General features: G+C 44.1%; 1 protein-coding gene and 1 long non-coding RNA gene across 2 annotated transcripts; both read right to left on the bottom strand.

Annotated features, from left to right (window-relative positions):
• Positions 1–564: 564 nt before the first annotated feature.
• LOC134067027 (actin, alpha cardiac muscle 1) lies at positions 565–3,943 on the bottom strand. The gene is made up of 7 exons (XM_062522049.1): positions 3,864–3,943; positions 3,126–3,264; positions 2,548–2,872; positions 2,273–2,434; positions 1,968–2,159; positions 1,366–1,547; positions 565–1,260 (listed from the first exon to the last, which is right to left on the bottom strand). Exons 2-7 carry the CDS (start codon positions 3,252–3,254, stop codon positions 1,117–1,119), a joined length of 1,134 nt encoding a protein of 377 aa, XP_062378033.1. The 5' UTR covers positions 3,255–3,264; positions 3,864–3,943; the 3' UTR covers positions 565–1,116.
• Positions 3,944–10,082: 6,139 nt separating this feature from the next.
• LOC134068125 (uncharacterized) lies at positions 10,083–19,317 on the bottom strand. The gene is made up of 2 exons (XR_009936595.1): positions 18,961–19,317; positions 10,083–11,138 (listed from the first exon to the last, which is right to left on the bottom strand). It is a non-coding gene; the product is annotated as an uncharacterized LOC134068125 (long non-coding RNA).
• Positions 19,318–19,495: the final 178 nt, after the last annotated feature.

Genomic DNA, 19,495 nt, shown 5'->3' with positions numbered 1-19,495 from the left:
GTTTCGATTTGATCAATTCAGACTGTGATACTAGCGTCTGTTCAACTGACTTACGGAATATTTTAAGGCACAGCTAAGTTTATTAGCTAATGTGATTTGAGATCGTTTTGATTGGTTTACTATAATCGTCTAATTACTAGAACAGATTGTAAGACATCAAACCTTTGGTAGTTTGTTAAATAGTAATCATAAGTAATACATTTGGTGACACATTTTAGTTAAGATTTTGTGGAGCTCAGGGTTTCAATCTAACTTTAATATTTCATCCAAATGCAGTATGCCAGTTTTCAGACAAATATCTATCGAATGTGAATAGTTTTAAGCCATCAATCATCTGGTGATGAATCATATATTTACTGAAATTGTGGACTGGGACATCGATCATGTTACATAAATGTGGTTGAAGATTTTGATTAAAAGAAAACTCCTTTTGCACCAGAAATAGTACCAAGTCATGGTAAATCTTGCTTGAAAATAACTGCAAAGCCAACGCAGACGCACAATTAAAACAATTTAACGCAAATTGATGTGAAGCTAAACGCCATTTAGGCTATAAAACTGTGCAATAGATCATTGCAGTTGTGTCTACCGCTCCAGTTTTCAAAAGTAGAGCTCAGGCCCTGCCTGTTGTGGTAGGAGAGGCTATAATTTGGTTTAAGATATCTCATTCATCCTGGAGTAATCTCTCATAATCTCAATTCCAATCTTGTATAATCTATTCTGGAGTCACGTTCCTCGCGTGCATCACGGAAAGAATGGAACCTCTTACTCCTGTGTGACGAAGAATGAAAACCGTACCTAAATGTAGCGACAAAAAAAAACCAGGTTGCAATTTCCAAGATTAAAACGTAATCCATCATGCTTGTAAATAACAAGTCAATTTATAATGCTGTCATAACACACTCCGAATACTCGATCAGCTTTTGTGTTAGAAATAAAAACTCAGAGGCAGAGTATGCATGACAAGTCCTGGGTCTTGGTTTACGAGGACATTCACACATACAAATGGATTCTTGTGTAAAACAAACTGTTGAATGATGTTGGAGCGCGTTGCATGAAAGACAGTGGCTTGGCAGATGGGGGGGTACAGTAATTGTAGTAAGCCAAGTGCGGTGATTAAAAGCACTTTCGGTGGACGATGGAGGGGCCGGCCTCGTCGTACTCCTGTTTGCTGATCCACATCTGCTGGAAGGTAGAGAGGGATGCCAGGATGGACCCGCCGATCCAGACGGAGTACTTACGCTCAGGTGGAGCAATGATCTAAAAGCAGACATCAGAGTATAAAACGCGGAGAAAGTGCTATTGTAGACCTATCTATGCGGAAAAGTCACATTTAGCTCAAATACATCTTAAAATGATGCATACCTTGATCTTCATGGTGCTTGGAGCCAGAGCAGTAATTTCCTTTTGCATGCGGTCAGCAATACCAGGGTACATGGTCGTGCCACCAGATAAGACGTTATTTGCATACAGGTCTTTACGGATGTCGATGTCACACTTCATGATGCTGTTATACGTAGTTTCATGAATACCAGCAGACTCCATACCTGCGGTAATATAAAAGAGCAGATCTCTTTGATTAACATTCTCACCTTTGGCCAAGTTTAGAGAAGTTCTTCATATCAAACTACAAACTACCTGTCACGCACAACAGGCGGCGGTGCTGAAATGGACAGCGCCTCTGTCTGCCCAGAGCGCTGTTACATTTGGTAATTAGAAGTGTATATGTCAGTCTTCTCCTGAGGGTGACAGTGTCTGTTTTGACACCCTTGTGGGAGCACTGATGCATAACAGCATTGTTTTCGACGTAACGGTTTCTGGCTATGTGTAGCCCATATGCAAGTGTGGTCAAATACATTGCGCGTAAATGTGACAAGTATACGCTTATGTTCGTGTTCTGGCGCCAAAGACAAATAAAGGCCATATGGCCCTTGTCGCTGTGGATCTGAATGCTGCTGGTTGCGTACCGATGAATGATGGCTGGAACAAGGTCTCTGGGCAGCGGAACCTCTCGTTACCAATGGTGATGACCTGTCCGTCTGGCAACTCGTAGCTTTTCTCCAGCGAGGACGAGGAGGCAGCGGTTGCCATCTCATTCTCGAAGTCCAATGCGACGTAGCACAGCTTCTCCTTGATATCCCTCACGATCTCCCGCTCAGCTGTCAGTAGTGCAAGATAAGCGTTATTACTCACCCAAACAGACTATCACAGCATGACTCTCTGACGCTTTGCGCACGACCGCTAGTTACGTTCCTAGGCTTGGTCTACTCACCTGTGGTGACGAAAGAGTAGCCACGTTCTGTCAGGATTTTCATGAGGTAGTCCGTCAGGTCGCGGCCAGCCAGGTCCAGACGCATGATAGCGTGAGGAAGCGCGTAACCCTCGTAAATGGGCACATTGTGGGTTACACCGTCACCGGAGTCCAGCACAATACCTGTACAGTGCGGGCATTGGGGAAAGGCGCAGGTTTAGGACACAGCTGAAACCAAGCCCGGTATCATGCTCCCCCGGTTCCCCCATGCCTCCAGTCGGACTGACGGGCCTAACCTGTGGTACGCCCCGAGGCGTAGAGGGAGAGCACGGCCTGGATGGCCACGTACATGGCCGGGACGTTAAAGGTTTCAAACATGATCTGGGTCATTTTCTCCCGGTTGGCCTTGGGGTTGAGGGGGGCCTCCGTGAGGAGGGTGGGGTGCTCTTCCGGTGCGACCCGCAGCTCGTTGTAGAAGGTGTGGTGCCAGATCTTCTCCATGTCATCCCAGTTGGTGATGATGCCGTGCTCGATGGGGTATTTAAGTGTCAAGATACCCCTTTTGCTCTGCGCCTCGTCGCCAACGTAGGAGTCTTTCTGACCCATGCCGACCATGACACCCTGCGCAGAGAACAGAGGTGTGACTCAAAAGAGCGCAGAATGTCGCAACCCATTGAAAAATAGGTGCTATATAGAACCAAAACTTGTTATATTGTAAGCTTCATATATGGCACCCATAAATGGTTCTTTAAACCATTTTGAAGGATTCATCAAAGGAATCTCTATGGGTTCTTTAAACCTGCATGGTTCTATATAGCGCCCCAAGAACCCTTTTTATGAGTGTGTGTGTTTACAAGAAGGCCGTGTTGTTTACCTGGTGACGTGGGCGGCCGACGATGGAGGGGAAAACAGCGCGGGGAGCATCATCTCCGGCGAAGCCAGCTTTCACGAGACCTGAGCCGTTATCGCACACCAGCGCAGTGGTCTCCTCGTCGTCGCACATGATGGCAGTTCTGTTGTTGAGACACAATCCTCGAATTCTTAAGGCATTTCAAAGGCTTTCCTGAATCCACATTCTACAGATTAATTCATGCTCTTTAATAGTTTGCGCATATTCGTAATTCCACGGGGAGAACAGGGAGTTATTTTTATTTATGAGTACAAAGAGCACAGTTTGAAACTTTTGACTGTAAAACAGCCGGAGCAAAAAGCCATATACACTATGCGTTAAAGTCATTCAAAGTTTACTCGTATTAGAGGACTGTTTGCTCTTGACGAGTGACATTAGTGAGTCACAGCCGTCATGATATTCCATGCATGTCATCACGCCTCCCTGACGTTTTGCACATTTCACACCCGCATTACTGTGGCATTACAGTGCAGTTTGTTATGAAGCATCGCAGTCATTTCGCTAATCTCCCGTTCTTTTGCGCGGACCGACTGCGCCATCCAAAGAGACAAGAGCGTGTCCTTTAATATGTAGGTCAAGATTAAAGGCGTCAGGGGGGTACAGAGCTGTTAGCTTTAGGGCGGGGTGTTGTTAATCGTGTTAGTTCGGCTGTATTTTTGTTGTTGTAATTGCTCCAGCGCTCGCCCGAGTGCTCTTACTCACCAGATCTGCTCCGGTGACCGGGTCTGTTGGAGAGGCGGGGGATGCGCAGCTGCCGGGGATCAGACCTTTATACCCCCGCGAGTGCCAACGGGGGCCACGGGGCGCGCTGGGGGTTGAGAGTGAGACAGGGGGAATCCGCGCGCGGCCGTCGCCTTATTTGGTTACCCCCGAGCGCCATAGCGCAGCTCAAGGCCATTCAAGGAAGGAGGCTTGGTCGGGGAGGTCAAACGGGCAGTGGGAGCAGCAAAAAAGTAAACAATGCATTTGTGTTTGAGAATTTGGCATGGAGAGGATTTCAAGCGATGACGCGTGAATACACGTCACCCAATTTGACGAAACGCAAACTGTGAAATTCGACAGAATGATGCTTTACAACAGCTGCAGGCCTTTCACATTCAGCTGTTCAGACAATGTGATCTGATATCTTAAGAACACTCATTAAGAACACAGATATGTGTAAATAGTACATTCACCTTTTCAGTCCAACTCAAATATTTGTGTAAACACCAGGCACAAAGTCACCATGGAGACGCACATGTCCTGATAATACTGATGATGTGTGAGGCCTGGTCATTTACACTTCGAAATGATGGAGAGAGTCACCCTGACCTGACCATGGGCTGAGACCACAACCTGCCCTGGATCAGCCCCTTTTGGAGGGAGTTTTTTTTTTTTTTTTTTTAAAGGAGTCATAGAACGCATTTTTTGACCATTACAAATTGATCTTTGAGCCTAAATAATGTCATATGTAAATTTGTGGGGCTGAAAACGCCCCAGGAGCACTGCTAGATCGCCTAATACAAGGTCATAAATAAGCCTTGCAATGAAACAGTTTGTTTTTCCCGCCCACTCAGCAAGTTCATGAATATTCAAATGAGATGCGCGCTGATTGGTCTATTGGCCGATATGTCCTGAAAGTTGATTGGCTCAATCCACCGGTCTGAAGCTAGAGCAAAGTGAAACTACGTTTACTGCTGGTAAATAAAGCCAAAGTCTTTGATAAAGCTATCAACAATGGATTTAAATAAGGAATACAGCCGTACATGTATAAACCGAGTCAGAAGAAGGTTCTGACGAAGATGAAGTGCAGCAGATTCCCCAACAGAATGAATGTGTTAGATTGGTAAGTTTTATCAGTACATTTCTTAGTATAGTAACTCTCCAAAGTTAGCTGTAATAACGCTAGCATTACAACGTCTCTGCCATAGACCACATATCTAGATACTAGCATCGTAAGAGCAGTTTAACAAGAATTATTAATCGAAGGTATGCAAATGAGAGGGGCCGAGGGGTGTATCTAAAGGGGGATGGGCGCCTATTACGTGTTATCTGAGCTCTGTTCAGATTGGAGCATTTCAACACGGCTGTTTCTATTTCCCAATTTGCATACGAGCGCAGGTGGGGGACGCGGTAAAGTCTTTGGTGTTGTCCTTTGGACACTGCTCGCAGCCTAAATTCAACAGTAACAAGGTGAATGTGGTTTTGAATTCTAGGACTCCTTTAATGAAAAGGCATAAAAGCATCTGTGCAAGCAACTGTGTCAAGCAATTGTGCGAGTTGTTGACACAGCTAAGAATGGAAATGTTTATTTCCGTTGGAATCCTAGATCTCTAAATTGACCACTGCCTAATCCCCACAGGTCATTCATGTGACCTTGAAACACAACTGGCCCTTATCACTGTGACCTTGAAACACAACTGGCCCCCTTATCACTAGGTTTTGTTTTTTGGCTATGCACTGGATGGAAGTGCTATGCCTATGACTTTGGAAAGGTCCCACTTCCAGCTGTTAATAATGGTGGCTTGATGTCGCCGCCGACATCCCCAAGCATGCAGAAGTTGGAGCAGACCAAGAGACACCTTGCCAAGCGTACACAGGCCTCCCTTACTGGGTTACAGAGGCCAAAACTCGGCCCAGGAAACACCCAGAAGCGAGAGGGGAGGAGGGCTCATTTGACTTGGGACAGACAGAGGAACTGAACCAAACCAGAGAGTTGGCCACAATACGAATACATCAGTGGTCAGATCATGGCAGAATAGACTCAGCAGAGTTCTCTAGTTTTCCATTTTGACACGCTCCAGATATGTTGATATTTGATCACTAATGGGTTATTTTGGATAGCATTTTCCATTTCATAATCTAATGTGAAAATATTTCTGACATTTAATGGAACATTCATCCATGCGTGATGAAGATTTTATCACAGGCTGAAATGGCTTTCTATTATTCGGCAAAAGTTCCGAATAGAATTGATTTTGTTATTTTACGAACAAAGGCAGTGATTTCACAGACTGGAAGATCATTTATCTGCAGTACATCCATTCATTTGAAGTTAATGACACTTACCAATGGCATTGCACATTTCAGAACAATGTATTTTCAACTTCAACAACTGCTTGCAATGTAGGATAAATTATTCATATATATATATATATATATATATATAAATCCTGCAATGTATGATAAATGATTTCTTTTTTTCTTTGTCTATCAGCTGCCAGGGCTTGGGGCTTTTACACTGATCCTGACATTCCTATGTTGTCCCATTGAATTCCAGTTGAACAGGCCTTGGTATGAAGAATGCACTGCAATAATTCATGTTATTTTTACCCTGCAGTGCTTTTAAGCAGTTAAGAGAGCTCTCTTGACTCTCTCTCTCTCTCTCAGGCTTGTGACATATTAAAGCACGGCAATTCATGTTCGCCGTAAACATTTCAGGCTATCTTCAAGGCACGACTTTCATACGAGTGAGTAGAACGGCGGCGTCACGCATAACTCTCGTGATTTTTAAAAGCTTCTCAATGGCTCTCAATGCCTGTGATGCCACTGTGTGTTATGTCTAGTAAGCTTGCAGTGTGTGATTCGCAGCTCTCTACAGTATATCAGATGAACTTTCAGACTAAACAGTATCAAGTGCATGTAGAAAACATGTTTATATATTAATTGCCTCAAAAAAGAACTTGTTTAATTGTCTAATAACTTGTAAGCAACACATTGATTTACATTTTAAAATGGAACGATTTATCTATTGTTATACAATACTGCATGCCAGAGATTGTGAGAATGACTAATTTAGCAGTTGTACAATGCTCTACTTTACACTTGATTGGAGTGTCTAAAAAAGAGTGCATTTATCTGTTATTTTGTTTCTTTTTCTTCCCAACTGCATGCATTTTAAAAGAGGAAAAGCATGTCTTTGTCTTTAACACAAAACAAAAGAGAGAATGTCTGCACGCCCGAGTCTAGCTCCCAAATCTTTAATTAAAAAACAAAGAAACGATGTTTCAGGTGCAGGTGCCTGAAGAATACCCAGACGGGTCAAAACATTGTTGGTTTTAATTAAAAATGTGGGAGCTAAACTCCGGTATGTGGACATTACCTCTTTGGTTTTGCATTTGTGTACTTTGTCCTTCACCTGGTCTGAACGAATGCAACCACTCTACCAAACGTTGTCTTTAAAACATCCTCAAAGTCCTCTACAAGCTCTTATATCAGCATATAAGCCATTTATAAGCCCCATTTAGTCAAGGCCATATGCGCTAAAAGATACTAACAGATACTAGGACTAACAGACCTTCCTATCATTGCTGCAGGACATGTGCCATTACAAAGTACACGACATCAGACATTCCCTCTCAGTCGCCTATATACCATAGTTTCACACCGTCATATTGACTGGACTTAGAGTAATTAACAGTCTGGCTACAGTAACAGAGAGGGTTAAAGCGGATGGTAACATTTGGAACAGGTCACTGAGATTAGATTAGCCCAGAGGTCACGGGCAGGTCGTGGTGATTGGTTGGATGGCTTGACCACCAGTTGACCATAATGCCGGTCAGAGGGCAGAAACTCTTTCCACAGGTCACCATGGCAACTGTCTATCTTTGCTGTTGATATTTGATGTAATCTCTCTTCACATGTAACATTGCTTTGTTTGTGGGTTTTCTGGATGGGTAATAAAGTATTCAGTTTAGATTCAGATAGGACAACACATTTTCTGACTAACTGATCTCATTCTAATGACTTCTTAATGACTGATCTTATCGTTATTTCTGTCCTGCTCCTAATTTGGGGAGGCGAAGACAGACACACCCACAGAATAGCCCTTGGCCAAAGTTAGAAGAAAAAGGTAAACACAATAGATGAACTTGAGGATAACTTCTTTTAGGGAAATAGGTTCTCTCTCACACACACACACACCCTCTTTCACACACGTAAACACACACACAAACTCATTCCGTTGAGGTTCAGTCATCAGCATGCAATTACCTTCCAAATCACAGCATCACACCCACAGCAAATTGAGTAAATCAACTGAGGAACAGGCTCCTGCCCTTCATACCAAACCCTGTAATCATGATCACACACACACACACACACTCTGTCTCTCCATAACACATACACAGTCTCACTTTCTCTCTGGCACACTCACACACTCTCTCTCTCACTGATAACTCACATGGAGATAAACTCTCTCTCTCTCTAACATACATGCACACACACACACGCACACGCACACACACACACACACACACACACACACACACACACACACACACAGACACAGACACACACACGCAGACACACACACACACACACACACACGCAGACACACACGCACACACGCAGGGGGTTTAAGAGTCCCCACACCCGCAGAGTCTGAGGGTCCCCTAACTGTCCGGATGCGAGTGGGAAATTAGAAAGCAGTATGGGGTTAATTTCTCCACGCTTCCTCTCCTCCATCTCTCTCTCTCTCTCCTTCATCATCCCTCCATCTCTGTACAGTGAGCCAGGCGTCTCTCTCTTCCACCCTTGATCTCGCCGCCCAATCAAATATTTACGGCCTGTGCGGAATCCATGGCCCTGTCACACGTACAGCAGCAGCAGAGCTCCTTTTAGTTTTACTCAACATAGCTCTCTACCCCACTGGCCTTAGATACACTCAGAGCACACACACACACACAGAGAGAGACAGAGAGGGGAAGAGAGAGAGAGAGAGTAAATACATACTGTAGGCATAAACACACACACTCACATGCCACTCATCCAAAAATCTAATTCCTAATCTGGTCTGCTCACATTTCTGGGAGGTTTGCGTGGTACCACAGTGTGAGCTCTGAGAGTTGAGAGGACAAGACGGTTGGCCAGAACTCAGCCGAATCTGAGCCAGATCAGGGCCAGGCCTGCTCCAGCCTCGGCCGTAATGTGGGTTACGGTTGCCCCCTCTTGTCAGCTTGCCCTCTCTGCGCGGGCTCTTCCTGCCAGAGAAGCCACACCGTCTGCCAACAAAATCTGCACAGGCTGGGCGGAAAAAAACTAGAAATTAAAATTAGGCAATTTTGGACAGAATCTGCCCCCCCCCCTCAACCCCAATATCTTGGGGGGAAAGCCTTAGGGTTTGCATGGAGGCATTTTAACTAGAACTCATATGGCAAAGGCATAAATATTACATTTGGAGACGTGGGACGTAGGGGTGCCATGTTTTTCAAAGCAAATTTGAAAGGATTAGGACAGCAGTTTAAAAAAAAAAAAAAAAACTTGAGAGAATTACTGTCAGTCCGTGTGACAGTCAATGAGACCAGTGAGAAAATGGGGATAAAGAGGGCTTTAAAAACGAACATGAAATATGCATGAGTGGAATCTGAATGGTTTAAGCTACAAATACCAGCCATCAGAGGCAGCCAGGGAACTGTGTATTCTCAATAAGGATGTTCCAGTGCAGGTCTTAATGTGGATTTGAAGTGCTAATTCCTCAAACATTCTGAAAAGGATAGGAAAGCATTGTCATACCCAGACCTGTAGAGGAAAAAAAAAATGTGTGTGTGTTTAAAAAACCTCACCAAAATATATCCAAGTTCTGACTGTACTTTTTGGAAGCAGGAACTCATAAAAGTCTTGAAGAGAGAGAGAGAGAGAGAGCAAGTAAGAGAGAAACTTTTTCTCTTTTTTTTGACCGAGAGTGTTTACATTTTTCACCAGCGTGAATTCACTTCTCTGTTCCAGGGAGATGTCTTTTGAAATGGGACTGGATCAGAAGTTTTCTTTCTTCACATTTTTCACAGAGAGAGAGAGAGAGAGAGAGAGAGAGAGAGAGAGAGAGAGAGAGAGAGAGAGAGAGAGAGAGAGAGAGAGAGAGAGAGAGAGAGAAGATACAACCAGACACAAATTATGGGTGTTTGGTTGGGGATAACCATGGAATAGAAAAAAGTGAACAACTCCTTTTGATATTAAGGCAGAATTGGCTTTACTTCATTGACTCAATAATTCAATATATCAGTTTCATCAAGATACAATTTTTCTCTGGAATTGGTCCCAGTACCAAAAGAACTAGTGACATCTATATCAATTCTAAACAGCATACAATATAACAAATACAGGCACTTCGGGCAATATTAGGTCCATATCATACATACAAGACTTTCGGTTTGAAATGAAACAGAACCAGCACCATTGTACACACTGTTGTGACATTTAACATTCATTTTTTCACAAACTACACAGTATTATCCACAAAAGCAGGTATAGTGTGCCACAAAAGGAACTTTGGAACAGCCCAGGCACTTTGGTGGATATGAATGATGTTAACCTTTGACCTTTTAAAGCTTCACTTCTCGTACAAATATTTGTACATATAAAATACTGAAATGTCACAATGGGTCTATTGACTACTCCTTTCTGTACTATATGTTACAAAGCATTATGTTTAGAGTACCTGGAGAAAGTTAAAACAAATGTAATCTAATCTAAGTAAATGTAACCTTAGAATGATTAGTTTGACGATCTATACTTGATAGATCTGCATGGGTATCTACTGTAATTTCCCAACTATTAGCCGCGGCTTATACATTGTTTTTGCTTTTTTTTTCCAGCTGTAGGGTTAATATATGGGAGCAGTTAATATGGTATTAATATGGTTTTGTTTCCTTTTAAGTTGGATAAAACACTGTCCTGCGGCTTATACACAATGCGGCTAACAAACAGGAAATGCATTGTGTGTGTGTGGGGTCAGGTTAGCTTCATCACAGGTGTGCACTAGTCTACAGGTGGGTCTCAGCACAGTGGTTTCCCGTGTCGCATGTTCTGGGCGCAGGTACGGCCCAGGTTGGCCCCCTCCATCAGCAGGTCGGCCAGTCGGTCCAGCCCCACGCACGCCGTCAGCGGAGCGATGAAGCCATACAGGCCCCCCAGAAGGATGCTCAGCGGCCAGCCAATCACCAGGAGGACAATCAGCCAGATGATGCCCCAGAAACAGCAGCCACAGCTGGCCATGCTCACCTGGGGGGGGGGGGGGAGACCAAAAGACAAGAATCAAAGAAACAATCATCACAAAATCAAGAATGATTATGTGGCATATCCCCTTCCAGGGGTCAGGACAGGAGACATAATTGGGGGCTCGTCCGGGAGCACAATCAAAAGTCAAAAGAAACAGAACAAAGAGAAATCACGCTGGGTTCATAACAGCTAACGTACCTAGCTGTGCTGTGAGTGGCGTGGCATTGCATTGGATCTGGCCCTGTTGGCTTGTCTGCTGCTGTTAGAGCACTACGTCTACCAGAGAAACTAACAAGTCAACAAGACACTAAAGTTTCTTGAGTTTGAAATGATGGAAGCTCACATACTGCACTGTTAACATGTACTGTATACATGCTTCAGCAAATTAATCTGGCACACATCTGCTAACTAAATTCACAAACCTAACTTGTTCCTAAACACACAGCGGCCTTAGCTCTGTCACACACACACACAGCTCTCTGGCAAACTTTACTTCCTACCCTTCCCTCCATCTCTCTTTCTCTCTCTCTCTCTCTCTCTCTCTCTCTCTCACACACACACACACACACACTATTCTTCAAAAATCATATTGTTTCTTTATGCACATTATATACAGAGGGATAGGAGTTGCTGATGGAGCACGGTGAAACGAGCAAGTAGCAGAATATCACAAAGATGAAATAAAAGTGAGACTAAGAGGCCTGCTATAGTCTTGCGTCTGTGTCCCGAGAGTTGAGTCATCGACGTGGCATGCGGGGTGTCATGTGCCTCCCAACATTGTGACCACGTCAGCGATGCACGTCTTACGACGAACGCAAATGTGCATGGAGGAGTTTACCACCTCCTTAAAGGGACACTTCACCGATTCACATTAAGCTTTGTACCTTTAGAAAACCAGTCATGTTTTTGAATGGTCGTGCATCATTCAATCAGTTGGCCTTGAGATGGGAGAAATACGGATTTCAATGAAACCCATTGAAAGTTCAACATTGAAATCCGTATTTCTCCCATCTCAAGGCAAACTGAGGGAATAATGCATGACCATTCAAAAACATGACTGGTTTTCTAAAGATAAGGTGAAGTGTCCCTTTAAGAGGAGGACCATAATACATACAACATGATTTGAGTTCAAAACCAATGAGTCACGTCGGCGAGATACAACATGAATGTAAAGAGTGGAAGTATGAGTGGAGTTCAGTACATGACCTTTCATGATTAACAAGGACCGATTTTATTTATGACTTTATGACTGGTTTTAATTCTGAGGTCTGCACTCTAGTGGCGGAGATTACCAATCTATTGGCCTGTTCAGACAATACAAGCTATCTATTATATATATATTTAATTATTCAAACCCATACTGAGATCATACTTTCTTTAGCTGAGAACGGGTGACTATACATCAAGATCTGAATGACTGACTAATACATAGACTGGTCCGATTGCATCACACTTCTTGTTGAGAATAAATTGTGACATATCAGCTTCTGTTTCCTGTTTTCATGCGGTGGTTAACATGAGGGAGGTTAGCTAACAGCAGAGTGGTAAAGAAAACAGAGTAGTGACACCCCCATAAGAGACTGGAAAAAAATGGCAGCACTTTCCCATGCCAGATTCTGTGTTATGGGAGTTTTGGAACTTCAAACAGCCAATCACTTGTATTGGTCAGTAGTCAATGAGTTAATTGATTACACTCTACAGTATCCAGAAGTACATCCCACCCTCCTGCAATTCAGCCATTCAGCACAGGTTTTATGGAACTTTTGATCGAGTGGCCACGACATCAAAGAGTGTTGCAGCTCTCTCTTTCTATGGCTCTGGCTAAAAGTGTACGAGGTCAAATCAGTGGGTTGACAGGGCAGTGGCGATTCTAGAGATTTGTAACAAGGGTGGCCCTAGTGGGGCACTGGTTAATTCAAGGGTGGCATCTAGATAAACAGAAACAGGCTCAGGTTGTTAAATTAGCACACATGCATGAGTAAAACCATGCACCAAGCAAGCACCATACTCATAAATCGAAGGACAAAGAAGGACAAAGACCATACTCTAACATCAAATGTCCTTGTAATTGGATTAAATGTCAAATACAGTTTTCAGCTCATTTTCAGCTCTGAACAAAACCCGTTCAGAAATTAGGCCATTTGAGCAAAAGTGGAAATGTGAAATGTTTTTTTGCCAGTGGTTCTTAACTGGTCTGGTTTTGGAACCCATAATTTCACATGTTCATAAAGTTGTGACCAACTATATACTGTATACATATTTAGCGTTCAGGCCAACGAATATGGTGAGGTAGCCTACATATGACACGCAAAGTGCCTGGCCTACTTGTTTGGAAAATGCCGATGTTTGGCATTACATTTGTGAAGTCTTTAACTGCTGATACCTTTCAAAGAACTACGCGACAGGTTTGTCTTAGACCGGGGTGCGTAACGCGTTGTTTCCATGTGGCATTTTAGTTTGGATGGTTTTATGCTCTCATGTGCACCCCACACTGTTAAGTGCATCATATTCTATCTTACTTCAAGTATTAAGGGTTGCAGCCAACTTGCGTTTCACATGATATCTTAAAATGATGCATACTTTTATAAAATGAGCTCCCTAACATTATATCTAACATGACCTGTCACATGACCTTGTCTTTGTCCTTGCCATGGCAATGACTGATATAGGCTACGAATAAAGTTTATCAAAAATAACTGGCCAATGATAGATCTGATCAGGTATTTTAAATGGGTGATTTTTCATTTCTTTTTAGCCACAAGCTCTGCGACCCATCACTCAGATCATACCACAACCCACTTTTGGGTTCCGACCCACCAGTTAAGAAACACTGGCCTAATATGTAAACTTTCCACAATGTAAATATTACATTAGGGCAGTAGACTATTTACAATACAACAGTGGCTGAGTAGGTAGAATAGACAGATGATTCCACAATCGTAATACTGTGTTTTGTGTGTGTGTAATAAGATAAATGGGCACTGGCAGATGCGATAGGTAAATATATGTTTTCCTGTTAGCACAATCAGTAGCCTGTAGGCCTATTGTAAACTCACATGCTAAAAACAATAAGCCATGTAGCCTATAATTGCAAGCATGTTTGCTAGATTGCTTGTATTTCTGAACCCTGATATTTCAAACTAGTGCGCTGCAAGTGCATCAAGAAAGGTCTCGCCTTTGACTGTTAATGGCGAATCGTAGACTAGGATTTTGGGGTGGCACCTGGGGTGGCTAATTGAATCTCAAGGGTGGCCTGTGCCACCCGGAGCCACCCCTCTGGCTACGGCCCTGTGACAGGGAAAGGGGACTGTGAGATTTGGCGGTTTCTTTTTGTTTCTTTTTAAGTTTATGGACCACTGATCTGGGCCCATGTACCCACTGGGACAGGAGTTCAGGTCTGGCTCATGGTCATTTCCTGGTCCCACCCCGTCTCTCTCTCTCTCCCACTTCCTGTCACACTTAAAGGTCTCACATGAATAAAGCCAAAAGATAAAACAAAAATAAAATAAAGAAGTAAAAAAAAAAAAAAAGATCCACTGATCTAGACAGTCAAAGCACCCATGAGTCTCCTGTCACACTTGACAGTAAACAGAAGCACCAGGGCTGGCAGGTACTGTACCGCAGCACCAGTAAAAAAACAGACATCACTATCTGGGCTGCCACAGCTCCCACTGCATTTCCAGCCGCCCTTCGCTGTAAACAGCAGATTCTGGCGAGGAAGGAAAAGGAAGGAAGAGGATCTCTGTGGCCGCCCAGGGGTCTATTCAGCACCAGAACCCCCCACTTGATAGGTTAGAGAGAGAGGCCTCACTCTTGATCGAGTCACGGCACCCTTGAGCTTTTCAGTGTTGCAGTGTTTTTTCGGTTTAAACAGGCATCAGGGTCTCAGGTGGATGGAGAGGGGAAACAAAGTGGACCAAGCTTAGAGGCAGGTCTGGGCCGATTCAGCACCAGAGCCCGGCATATGTGGGCCAGATTAGAGAACAGGCTACAAGCCATATGTACACAGGGAGACCCAGACCCAAGCCCAGCTCAGCTTGACACCAGAACCCTCCACACGTGGGCCAGCTGTGTCCTCTCCTCTTCACCCCCCCCCCTCCTCCTCATCCTCATCCTCCTCATCCTCCTCACCACAGATGCACCGGCTGAGGGGGCCTCTCAATTAATCTCAATTTAGCCGGCGTGATTGGACAAGATTAAAATCTTATCCGCGCCGCTTGTAATTAGCGTCGACGTGCCACGGCTGATTTCTCTTTCCATTACGAGGAGTGCGACACATTAAGCATCTCGTGGTCATACTTATTCAAACTCCATTTATCCTTCTAATTGGACTAATGACCTTTTTTTAAAATGCCGAGTCGTGGAGAGCAAAACGCAATCACCGCAGCAACACACTCTCCACAGACAATGGCAACCTTTTGAGCATGCATCCTTTTGAGCATGCATCCAGGGCACCTAAGTTCATCCCCAGCATAATGCGGCCAAGCCCCCGCCAGATGGGGGCTATTTAAACCCCACAGTGCGCTCCTCATCCGTCGCTCGCCGCTATTTTGGCATGAAAGAATAAATGTCTTTATTCCCTGAGAGCATATTGTATATCCATTTCTCTCCTCTCAGTCCAGCCTGCAGCTCGTGCTCTTGCAGACGCACACGCACACGCACACACACACGCACACACACACGCACACACAGCTGTAGCTCAGTCCCTGTCAGGCACGCGCACGCACACTCACTCACGTACACACATACACTCTGCTGTAGTTCAGTCCCTCTCAGGCGCACATACACACACACGCACACACACACACACACACACACACACACATCCAAGAGAAAACCTGACGCTTCATGTGCAGGTCCCTGTGGGAAGGCCATTGCAGTGGAGGGCAGAGCAGAGCAGAGTGGAGTGGAGAGGCTGCTGTGGCATCTAAATGCAGCTCAGTGGAGCAGATTCCTGCGCTGCGTTGACCTGTCACACACACACACACACACACACACACACACACCTGACGGAGAGGTCATGATGGCATCCTGTCAGCTAACCACCCTGGGAGGCATGTCCAAGGACAAGGCGTGACGACAAACCCGGGTTAGTTCAGAGGGCCTGGCTTTTTTTCAGTGCGCTTTTTTCCAAGAGCTTTTCCAAAAAGCTGCTTTTTTTGTGAATTATTTGTCACAGAGCTAACGGTCATCTGTTATTTTTTTTTAAGTTAACTCAAAGTAAGTTACCCCCCCCCCACACACCCCTCACCAAGAGCTTTGTTTTGCTTAGAAAATGACTGCGCAGGCCAGAGTGATGCTTTTAGGGGGTTTACCATTTACTTTGAGTTACGTTACAGTAATGAACCCAGATTTGTCACCATCTGGCATTTTTGGCAGTGACGAATCTTGTGCTTTTGAAAACTTTGCAGTTATTGTGTGTGTGGTGGCGGTTAACATTGTTTCTAGATTATTATGCAGGGTAATCGGATGCACATTATCAGTCATTCATTGTAAATAGCTTCATTAGCATAAAATGTTGTCACAAAACTCAAATTTTCACTCTATTTTCACCCTGGCATAATTTACTGACTTAATTTCAATATAATCATATCATCAGCAGTGTGACTGAGTACAAGTCATCTGAAATCACTCTATTTTGACTGAATTATAGTGCTGACTGCTATAAATGGGAAGAAGTATTGAAAATGATTTGTTCTGAAGATGGCCCCCAAAGACACAAGTGCATCTGAAATGCTTCAGTGTACATGTGAAAAAAAAAGAAAAAAAAACAGACATACGGAAGCAGCAAAGATTGTGAAACACAAAATGTGTGTCACTGTCAAAACGTTTAGTCATGCCTGTGGTTAGAAATACACCCAAGTGTCTGAGTGCCTATTGAAAACAAACCCTCTCTCTACCATCAGAGTTCTTATTCTACCCCTCTCTCTCTCTGCCAGAGTTCTTATTCTACCTCTCTCTCTCTCTACCATCAGAGTTCTTATTCTACCCCCCTCTCTCTCTGCCATCAGAGTTCTTATTCTACCCCTCCTCTCTCTACCATCAGAGTTCTTATTCTACCTCTCTCTCGCTACCATCAGAGTTCTTATTCTACCCCTCCTCTCTCTACCATCAGAGTTCTTATTCTACCTCTCTCTCTCTCTACCATCAGAGCTCTTATTCTACCCCTCTCTCTCTACCATCAGAGTTCTTATTCTACCCCTCTCTCTCTACCATCAGAGTTCTTATTCTACCCCTCCTCTCTCTACCATCAGAGTTCTTATTCTACCCCTCCTCTCTCTACCATCAGAGTTCTTATTCTACCTCTCTCTCTCTCTACCATCAGAGTTCTTATTCTACCCCTCTCTCTCTGCCAGAGTTCTTATTCTCCATAGGCACTAGCAGATTAGGTGTTTAGTTCTTATTCTACATAGACACTAGATTATATTATTAAGTGTTTAGTTCTTATTTCACGCAGAGACTAGTAGATTAGGAGTTTAGTTCTTATTTTTCATACACTAGTAGAGAGTAGGAGTTTATGCTGATAAATGAACTACACATACAGAGGAAACACATTCAATAACATAAGGTAACCCTATTCCATACGGTGCCCAGGCTGTAACACTATTCCATACAACTGACACTTGTGATGGAATTAAGCGATAAACCACTCGAGTCCGTAGTTTACGCTGATTTTACACAGATTTTAGCTGTTCTTACACACACACAAACAAGCACGCATACACACAACCACACACACACACACAACCCCCCCCCCCCACACACACACACACACACACACACAGACTCACCAAGCTATGGACTCAAGTGGCTTATTGTGCGGAATGGTGTTACATGAGCACCGTACGGACCACGGTTACCTTCCGTTACTTGTGCGGGAACTAAGTAACGTTTGTTAAATGTATTTATCAGCTACTTAAACATAAGTGTGTTACTGCATAATTATCTTGGTGAGTAGCCTCTCAACACAATGAGGTCTTTCACTTAAGAATAGCCCCAGTTATCTGCACCATCACCGACTATTCACTCTGCTGCACTAATCTGATTTATGGAAAAATGAACGTCCATGCTGTGGTGGTGACTGTACCAGTGTGGTGTGTGTGCACATCTAAAGTCTGTGTGTCTGTGTGTGAACACCCAAAATGTGTGTGTATGTATGTAAACACTCAAAATGTGTGTGTTGTGTGTGTGTATGTGAACAACTAAAGTGTGATTGAGTGTGTGTGTGTGTGTGTATGTGTGTGTGAGCATCCAGAGTGCATGCAGTTCCACTTCCTTGTTCTGTCTCTTTAAGCAATTTCCCCTGCAGCAAGGGAGACCTCAGATCACTAATCCCGAGGTTATCCCGTGCTTCAAGGGCCACACCCCCTGGTATGCGCTCACACACACACACACACACACACACACACACAGAGATAACTTATCAGCAAATAGCACAAAGAACCATCACACTACTGTGAGATATAATCTAACGGCTTATGCTATGAATTTGGAGAAAGAGGTCATGAAACTATTTTTTTTTTCTCTCATTTCCAGTTTCAGTAATAATGTGAATACATAACAGCACATTGAGCCTCAACCCTCCCTCTGCCACTTATCTTTGCTGCCAGCGGTATGGGACCTCAACACCATCCAGTGACCCATAAACACACACACACACACACACACACACACACACACACACACACACACACACACACACACACACACACACACACACAAACCAGTTAGTGCGGGACTGGTTAGTTCCTCTGAGCTAGTGTGTTAGTCGGGGTACGGACAACAAGACGAAATAATACAAAAGTGAAAGTCAATGCAAACCTACACGATGACCTCCTTGGGTGGGATGTGAACACACAAATCAGACACCAAAAGGCAGCCGACAGTTCAGTTGCCCTTTTTGTCCAGATCCTCCCTTGGTCTTTTAGAGTCGTTATTTTTGTAGTCTTCTCGTTTTTTTGTGGCAGATCCTTTTCCTGTTCTCAGCGTCTCTTCCTCCTCAGGCTGCTCTGATGTGGTTCTTACGACGAGCAGCCAGCGCGTTCTGCGTTCTGTGTTCTGCGTGTTGTCCCTGGTGGTGGCCGAGCGCTGCCTAGTTAGGGCTAATTTACTGCAACAAGGTACTACTGGCAGCTAGCGCAGGAGGAGGAGGGGAGGGATAAACACAGAGAGAGAGGGAGGGAACGACAGACAGACAGAGAGAGAGAGAGAGAGAGAGAGAGAGAGAGAGAGAGAGAGAGAGGCAGGGAGGGAAGGAGGAGAGTCCTCGTGAAGTAAGATGCGACTGTATTAAAATGATCTAACAGTTAGCAGAGGGGAGGGAAGGAGGGAGAGAAAGAAAGAGGGAGCAAAAGGACAAG

This window comes from Sardina pilchardus, chromosome 20, assembly GCF_963854185.1.
Source record: "Sardina pilchardus chromosome 20, fSarPil1.1, whole genome shotgun sequence".
In the NCBI taxonomy this organism is placed as follows: Eukaryota; Metazoa; Chordata; class Actinopteri; order Clupeiformes; family Clupeidae; genus Sardina; species Sardina pilchardus.
This window is presented reverse-complemented; position numbering and strand designations above follow the sequence as displayed.

Bases quoted from the DNA above. Each gene is read 5' to 3' on its own strand.
- LOC134067027 (XM_062522049.1), bottom strand. From the start codon at position 3,254: ATGTGCGACGACGAGGAGACCACTGCGCTGGTGTGCGATAACGGCTCA. The intron at 2,160-2,272 runs GTGAGTAGACCA...CACTACTGACAG, and splicing joins CTACTCTTTCGTCACCACAG to CTGAGCGGGAGATCGTGAGG. The intron at 1,261-1,365 runs GTATGCATCATT...GTCTGCTTTTAG, and splicing joins CAAGCACCATGAAGATCAAG to ATCATTGCTCCACCTGAGCG.